Source organism: Lactuca virosa, chromosome 6 (genome assembly GCF_052849685.1).
Source record: "Lactuca virosa cultivar CGN04683 chromosome 6, Lactuca_virosa_CGN04683_v6, whole genome shotgun sequence".
NCBI classification, from domain to species: Eukaryota; Viridiplantae; Streptophyta; class Magnoliopsida; order Asterales; family Asteraceae; genus Lactuca; species Lactuca virosa.
Genome location: NC_136431.1, coordinates 214,287,053 through 214,295,665, shown reverse-complemented (window position 1 = coordinate 214,295,665; position 8,613 = coordinate 214,287,053). Strand labels below are relative to the sequence as shown.

Here is an 8,613-nt window from a genome sequence, read left to right as displayed (position 1 = left end):
AATCTTAATATTATCTTTATATTTTTTTGTGTCAAATTTTATAAAACATTATTTAATGGAGTATCATTCATTTATTTTGAAAATTTTCATTTAAAATCAAAGTTTATTTTCATCAAATTTATGTGTTAAATATTTTATCCTGAATTACAATGTGAATGTATAACTTTGCGATCAGAGTTTTTTTGGTTTTTTTCAAACATATACGTTAATTCATACCATTTTATTTTAATTTTTATACAATAATACATAAAAGTTTATCTATATTTGTTAATCATCTATAATAAAGTCATAAAATTATTGAAAAACTCTTTTAAGTTTTTTTTTAAATAAGTTTAATTAGATTTTAGTTTATTCTAACAGCCTGAAGATGTTAAAAAACAAATAATATTTTTCTTTCAAACTGCAGACATTTGGTCTACCAAATAGTTTGTATGTTTAAAAAAATCTTGACTTGCCTTAGAGCATCCATAATGCATAGTTCAATGGGAGAGTTGAATGAGGTGTAATGCCTAATTGAGATTCAATGGATTAAATTTTATCATTGTGGGATGTCATGTTGACATTCAATGGATATGTAGTTCAATGGTCATTGAACTATTAAATGAGAAAAATGAAACCTTTTAACTATTAAATATATATATATTCCATTGAACTCTATTGAGTTTAATGCATTGTAAAAAAATTAATATAGAGTTGTATAGCAAGTAAAATGATGATGTGTCAATCCATTAAACTCTAACAAGTTTAATGCATTGTGGATGCACTTAGAATCGACACACTTGGACTCCCTTAGGGTCGGCCGTGCATAATTTACAAGCATGAATTTTTTTCGAAATGAAGAGACCAAACGAAACCATGGCAAGTTTAAGATTGTATGTATTCCGGTGTAAACAATATTATTTTACAATTCTTAAGTCTTCCCGGCCTTCCATAAATCTTGAAACGTTAATCAATAAGGATGTTACATCCTCAACCATTCAGCAAAAAAAATGAAATACAAACTGAAACAAACGAAGCATAAAGGGATTAAAAAAAACTTAAGCATAGTCCTCTGAGGTTGGAAGTGTCTCGTATGATCCAATGAAAACATCACCGTAGATGAATCCAGCCAACCCACCACCGATAAGTGGGCCGACCCAATAAATCCAGTTTTGTGAGAAGTCTCCGCTGACGACAGCAGGGCCAAATGACCGAGCAGGGTTCATTGAGCCACCGCTGAAAGCTCCAGCAGCCAAAATGTTGGCTCCAACAATAAAGCCGATTGCGATGGGTGCAATGGTTCCGAGTGATCCCTTTTTAGGGTCAGCAGCGGTGGCATAGACTGTGTAGACTAGAGCAAATGTTATGATAATCTCAAACACGACTCCTTGAATACTGCTCATCCCACTAGCAACTCCGTGTGTTGGAACGGCCTGTCAAATTCCAAATCCATGAATAAAAAGTTGAATAAAAAGTTGTTTTAGCAATGAAAATATGATATAAGAAAGCTCACCAAGCCACCAGTAACAAATTGTAGGAGTAAACATGCAACGATGGATCCAAGCAGTTGGGCAATCCAGTAAAATAGACCGGTTATGATGGTGATGTTACCACCAATAGCCAATCCGAAGGTGACAGCTGGATTCAAATGGCCTCCGGAGATGTTGGCTGCTATTGAGACTCCAACAAAGAGTGCAAATGCATGGGCTATTGCGATTGCAACTAGTCCAGCTGGATCTAGTGCTGCATCTGCTGTGAGCTTACCTGAAAAGTTAATAAAACTCCATTATTCGTTTTATCATTTAATCGTTATAATATTAACACATATTTTCATTTTATGTATCCGAGAAAGAAAGCTGGAATACCATAAGCAATAGCGGACCCGACACCCGCAAACACGAAAAGAAGGGTGGCAATGAACTCAGCCAAGTAAGACTTGAGTGAAACTGCACTAAAAGAGTCATCGATGCTACCAATTGCCAACTTCACCATTTTTAGAACTCTTTGAAGCTAAAAGTGAAAAGATGAGATGGTTGACTTGCTAAAAGTGTGATTTGTGATTGGTTTCAACTAAGCGTTATATAGTGCTTAACATCAGATTATTAAAATAATTAATTTAAATATTTAAGTTTTGAATATGTGGGCTATATATGAAGTGTCGTATATATGTATAGAGAATTTGAGCTGGCACCGCCCTTGGGGCCAAAGATGGCTGAGCCTGACCGTTGATTTTTGCCGCCCCACCGCCCACAGGCCTTGATTACGAAAATCTTCGTTCCTTACGTACTAATATTGAAGGTTGGGAATATTACAACTAATGTGTTGCATATGGTTATAATTAATGGCTGTGTTATTACCCATTTATAATTACTTGACTCATATTGATACTAATTCGATTTCATCCAATAATCTTATTTATTTTAAAACACTTTGTTTGATTTTCGACCACTAAAGTCAGTAGTTTCCCATTTTAATGTTATATAACCCACTAAAATATATAAAGACGTTATCTTAATTATAAAACCGTCATGAGTTCTAATTTTCCATGATTTAAAATAATAATATGGGTGTACAAATTCAAATGATTGAATGGACGGGTCACGTTATACTCTAATAATTTTTGAAATATCAAAATAGCATAAAATAATAGTTTAACGAGTTTATAATTTAATTAATGACAATTATGGCACATCTTCCATTTAAAAATGGAGCCAGCAATCGAGAATTGGTTGTCATGTTTAAAGTAATGCTAACAAGATGAGTAGTAATTTAAGTTGAAAAAGATTTGTTCTAAAAAAATCTCCTTATCAAGTTTATCGTTTATTCTTATATTTCAATAGAGATTTTAATTTGTTTTGTTGTGAATATTGATTCTCTTTATTTACCTAGTGGCCACTAGGGACCAAGTATGGGCCCCACTTTAGTCGAAGAGTGAACTCCGGGGGGGGGGGGGGGGGGGGGCTGATTGGTGAATTTGTTGACTAGATTAATTTAGGAGTCGGGTTGCAGACTACAAATGATATCATAACAGCCGAGAAATGGTTTCAAGTTAGTTTAGATGTAAAATTTGGAGATTTAGAAGCAAAGCCAAAACACTGAAGTGCACTGCAGACAGTGAATCTCATCACTTGAGACTTCGCCTTTGATGTACATTATGCTTCGGCCTTTAGTAATTAGAAGGAGTCCTGAGACTCTCAACTTTGGTTTAATCTACTAACTTGAGGATCAAGGCACTCGTCATGGGCCATTTTATGTCAGTGATTTCATAGACCCATAAACCCTATTTCATACGAAATTAGGTCAAATGTTTCTTATAATTTAATCTTCAATATGATTGTAACACTAATGCAAAAAAGTATCTATTCAAGATTATCAATAAAATCTCTATCTCTCACACACACACTCTCTCTCTCTCTATGTGTGTGTGTGTGTAAATGTAACTCGGGGGGGGGGGGGGGGAGGGGGGGAGCCGGTTGGCGAAGTTGTTGATTAGATTAATTTAGGAGTCAGGTTGCAGACTACGAATGAGATCATAACAGCCTGTAAATGGTTTCAAGTTAATTTAGAAGTGAAATCCGGGAGATTTAGAAGCAAAGCCAAAACACTGAACTGCACTGCAGACAGTGAATCTCATCACTTGAGACTTCGCCTTTGATGTGCATTATGCTTCGACCTTTAGTAATTAGAAGCAATCCTGAGACTCTCAACTTTGGTTTAGTCTAGTAACTTGAGGATCAAGGCTCTCGTCATGGGCCATCTTATGTCAGTGATTTCATAGACCCATAAACCCTATTTCATACAAAATTAGGTCAAATGTTTCTTATAATTTAATCTTCAATAGGAATGTTGAATCCGGACAAGGAAGAGGAACCGAATGAGATAATACTTGGGGTGGTAATGGAAGCCACCCAAGAGCATGTGCTTATAAGGAGTTCAAGAGATGCAAGCCCAAACCCTTCTTAGGAAATGAAAGAGTAGTAAGATTGACTCGCTGGATCGAGAAGATGGAGTCAGTATTCGAAATTAGTTTCTGCTCGGAAAAATGTAAAGTTAGGTTTGTCACCTGTACCTTCGAGGATACAACATTGTCATGGTTGAATTGTCATACCAAAACCATGGGAATTAGTGCAACTAATGCCATCTCCTGGGAAAAGTTAAAACGTTACTAATTGAAGAGTACTGTCCCAGAGAGGAGATGCAAAATCTAGAGTAAGAGCTCTGGAATCTTATCATGCAAGATGTAGACATTGCAGCTTATACCAGTCGCTTTAGTGATCTCGCCATCTTCTGTCCCAGTTTTTTCACCCCAGAATGTAAGAAAGTAGAAAGGTACATATAAGGTTTAGTACAACCTATCCAAGGATTAGTTACGGCTTCCAAACCAACTACTTACGATAGTGCCAAGAGACTGACATTTACCTTGACCAATCAAGTAATCCGCTAGGGCACCATGGTTATAAAGACTGATCTCCCAATATCAGGAAATAGCAATAGAAAGCCTGATGAAGATTCAGAGCAAGTGGCATGGAAGAAACAAGACTTAGGGAAACTCTATGCAGTGACCATTCTGTCGCCCACTCCTTTAAGGCAATATGTAGGAGAACTTTCATTATAAGTGCAACTACCATCACATGGGTGCATGTAGAGAGTTAATCTGTAATAACTACGGCAAGAAGGGCCACACAGCTATGTCTTGTAGGAGTCCACCACTTGCCACTACCCAAGGAATTGGTATTGGCAAGAACCGCAACTGTTCTGAATGTGGAGAAGTGGGCCACTTCAAAAGAGAATGCCTAAGGTTGGCAAATCAAACGGGTAATACTTAAGGAAGAGCAATTGTCATTGGCACGAGCGACGCTACCCAAAATCTTCCCCTAAGAATTGGTAAGTCCTTCTTAATAACTTACGAGCAAATTAGATAATGATATAGTTTTATAAACGTTAGATAAAAACACGCTAAAATATAAATCTAAGAAATGCATGTTATTAATTATAGGATGGATACATAGGTTATATGATTCAAGAATTAAATAGTTTTAGAAAGTATGGTTCAGCCCTATTGCGCAACTCTCGTCAGAGTCTAACCGTAATAAGGAGGAATCAGATGGTCGAAAAACTGTCTAATTTTAGGATCATGTGATAGTATTCACCAGATATTTAGATAACATTAGAACGAATGATAATGAAAGGTAAAAGAATCCTTGTAATACTAGGATCCTCTGAAAATTCTGAAAAGAATTATTAAGTAACCTTTCAGTTATTATAGACACTCTAAAGTCTTAGTAAGTACTTGAGTGAGGGATCACTCTTACTCACACTCTTGGTATCAGTAAGTACTTGACTGAGGGATCACTCTCATTCTCACTCTTGGTATCAGTAAGTACTTGACTGAGGGATCACTCTCACTCTCACTCTTGGTATCAGAGCAAGTGGCATGGAAGAAACAAGACTTAGGGAAAGTCTATGTAGTGACCATTCTGTCGCCCACTCCTTTAAGGCAATATGTAGGAGATCTTCCATTATGTAATAAGTGCAACTACCATCACGTGGGTGCATGTAGAGAGTTAATCTATAATAACTACGACAATAAGGGCCACACAGCTAAGTCTTGTAGGATTCCGCCACTTGCCACTACCCAAGGAATTAGTATTGGCAAGAACCGCAACTGTTCTGAATGTGGAGAAGTGGGCCACTTCAAAAGAGAATGCCTAAGGTTAGCAAATCAAAGGGGTAATACTCAAGGAAGAGCAATTGTCATTGGCACGAGAGACGCTGCCCAAAATCTTCCCCTACGAATTGGTAAGTCCTTCTTAACAACTTACGAGCAAATTAGATAATGATATAGTTTTATAAATGTTAGATAAAAACACGCTATAAATCTAAGAAAAGCATGTTATTAATTATAGGATGGATACATAGGTTATATGATTCAAGAATTAAATAGTTTTAGAAAGTATGGTTCAGCCCTATTGCACAGCTCTCGTTAGAGTCTAACCGTAATAAGGAGGAATCAGACGGTCGAAAAACTGTCTAATTTTAGGATCATATGATAATATTCACTAGATAATTAGATAACATTAGAACGAATGATAATGAAAGGTAAAAGAATCCTTGTAATACTAGGATCCTCTAAAAATTCTAAAAAGAATTATAAGAAATCTTTCAGTTATTATAGACACTCTAAAGTATCAGTATGTACTTGACTGAGTGATCACTTTCACTCTCACTCTTGGTATCAGTAAGTACTTGACTGAGGGATCACTCTCACTCTCACTCTTGGTATCAGTAAGTTTTGACTGAGGGATCACTCTCACTCTCACTCTTGGTATCAGTAAGTACTTGACTGAGGGATCACTCTCACTCTCACTCTTGGTATCAGTAAGTACTTGACTAAGGGATCACTCTCACTCTTACTCTTGGCATTAATAGTACTTAGAGATCACTCTCACTCTAAAATCTTATTAAGTAATCTCTCCCCTCTAGACATCAGTAAATAATTGACTGGTGGATTAATATTCACGACTGTCATAAATGATAGGTGATTATTTGTAAGATAAAATAATAATCACGACTATCGTAAATGATAGGTGATTGTTTTTAAAATAAAATCACTATTATTTGAGGAAAATACCCTAATGATAAGTGATTATTTATAAGAATAAATAATAATCACGACTAACGTAAATGATAGGTGATTGTTTATAAAATAAAATCACTAATATCTTAGGGAAATACCCAAATGATAGGTGATTGTTTATATTCATCATCACCATCAGTTCAAAAACCTAGAGAGTCAATTTACACTCGGTAGAACTAAGTAATAAGGTTGATTAATAATAAATAAAAGTATACTCTCAATGTTCTCCCAAAAGTGTCTTCACGTCAAGCACTCCTAGTTGAATTTCGCGGACGAAATTCCTTAAACGGGGGTGAATTTAACAATTGTGACTTTTGGCACCGTATTGTTATTTACATAAAGTGACTCACGTCGAATACAATAGACTTAATACATAAAATATATCAATATATGATAAAAAAAATATAAGTTTCGTATTAAGATTAATATGAAAAATCAACCGAATCATCCGTAAGTCGTAAAAATTTGTGCGCCAAAACATATATATATATATATATATATATATATATATATATATATATATATATTAAATTTAGAAAGTACGCGTCTTCCCAGTCCCAAAAATATAAATTTTGTAAAAATCCGAGTTCATATGAAGGAGATATGAATTTTATAAGATATAAAAATCAGTCGTGTAGTTAAAAACTATTTACGTCAAAAGGTACAGAGAGAATGGTTGACTTTTGGGTAAAGTTACCGAAGCGATAATCGTAGTACTCTTTAAAATAGAAATTTTGGTAAAAGGAACGCCAAAATTTGAGTCTGTACGAGAGAATTATGATTTTTGCAAAATCATTAAATTATATAAAAATAAGCGATAAAAATAAAATTCAGAATTAGCCAATACAACCAAAAGGAAAGTTGTAGTACCCGTTGAGAGCTACGCGTGTATATAAAGAACGTCAAAAACGGAGTTCATATAAATGAGATACGGATTTTTGAAATTTTACGAGGAGCGCCCGGTGCAAAAGGTACGCGCGGCGCACACGTGCTTCTTGAGGGAGGTACGATGCACCAACGACATTCAGACATGTGTCGGCAGGAGGATGAAGCCACGAGGTCATTGCGCGACGCGCCCAGGCCTTACACGATGCGCACTCCTAGTATAAAAGAGTGTTGCCCGTTCACTTCTTTTCCCCACACTTCATCTGTTTTCTCTCCTTTTTACTTTTAAACTTCTTAATAAATCCTTAGAAATTTTTATATCTTAGTTATATATTTTTATATTTTTGAGTCCGGTCGATCCCGAGGCGATCTTCGAGTCCCACTGAGACTTTGGGTGGTCTCCTGGGTTGTTAATAACCCATAACTATTTATTTGGTGTTATGATGTATGTGGTATTTTGGGGAACTCACTAAGCTTCGTTCATACAGTTGTTGATTAAATGTGTTTCAAGTACTTTTAAGGATCGCGGGAAGGCAAAGGCTTGATTGTATACATTCACCTGTAGTTTATGTTTCCGGATATTTTAGGACACTCTGATGTTTTCATGATGATTTGTAATGGACATTTGTGACTTTTCTGAGATGGTTTTTATGAAACAATGTTTTATAAGAATTTAAAAATGAAAATTTTTGTTTGGAAATTTTGGATGTTACAAATTGGTATCATAGCCTATGTTTGAGGGTTTTGTATGAACACTCGTGGGATTCCAAACTCAAACTAAGGATATGAGGATTTTCATTAAAAAAAACTTTTTAAAAAGAAACAAAGAATTTCAAAGGAGAAAACCCGATGAAGCCGTGTGTATAATCAGCTAGAGCTCGAGCAGTAGTTTCCCAAAATATCTCTATTTATTCTATGGGTAGTGTTGAGTTGTTATCTTATAAACTGATAGAACTGCATGCTTGGTGATAGGCTAAGAATCCTTCAGGAAGAGTGTGTTAGGGTTGCCTGATTTGTGATGCCTTTAACCTAGGAGATTGCTTTTATAAGATTGAACCTATCATTGCTATTTGCTTAGTGTATGCTGCATAATTGTACATAGTCAGGATTGT

General features: G+C 35.5%; 1 protein-coding gene across 1 annotated transcript; it reads right to left on the bottom strand.

Annotated features, from left to right (window-relative positions):
* Positions 1-861: 861 nt before the first annotated feature.
* On the bottom strand, positions 862-2,034 carry LOC145119490 (putative aquaporin TIP-type RB7-5A). The gene is made up of 3 exons (XM_079055153.1): positions 1,845-2,034; positions 1,493-1,743; positions 862-1,412 (listed from the first exon to the last, which is right to left on the bottom strand). The coding sequence occupies exons 1-3, from the start codon at positions 1,969-1,971 to the stop codon at positions 1,038-1,040; spliced, it is 753 nt and encodes a 250-aa protein (XP_078911279.1). The 5' UTR covers positions 1,972-2,034; the 3' UTR covers positions 862-1,037.
* Positions 2,035-8,613: the final 6,579 nt, after the last annotated feature.

Bases quoted from the DNA above. Each gene is read 5' to 3' on its own strand.
- LOC145119490 (XM_079055153.1), bottom strand. From the start codon at position 1,971: ATGGTGAAGTTGGCAATTGGTAGCATCGATGACTCTTTTAGTGCAGTT. The intron at 1,744-1,844 runs GTATTCCAGCTT...TTAACTTTTCAG, and splicing joins CGGGTCCGCTATTGCTTATG to GTAAGCTCACAGCAGATGCA. The intron at 1,413-1,492 runs GTGAGCTTTCTT...GGAATTTGACAG, and splicing joins AATTTGTTACTGGTGGCTTG to GCCGTTCCAACACACGGAGT.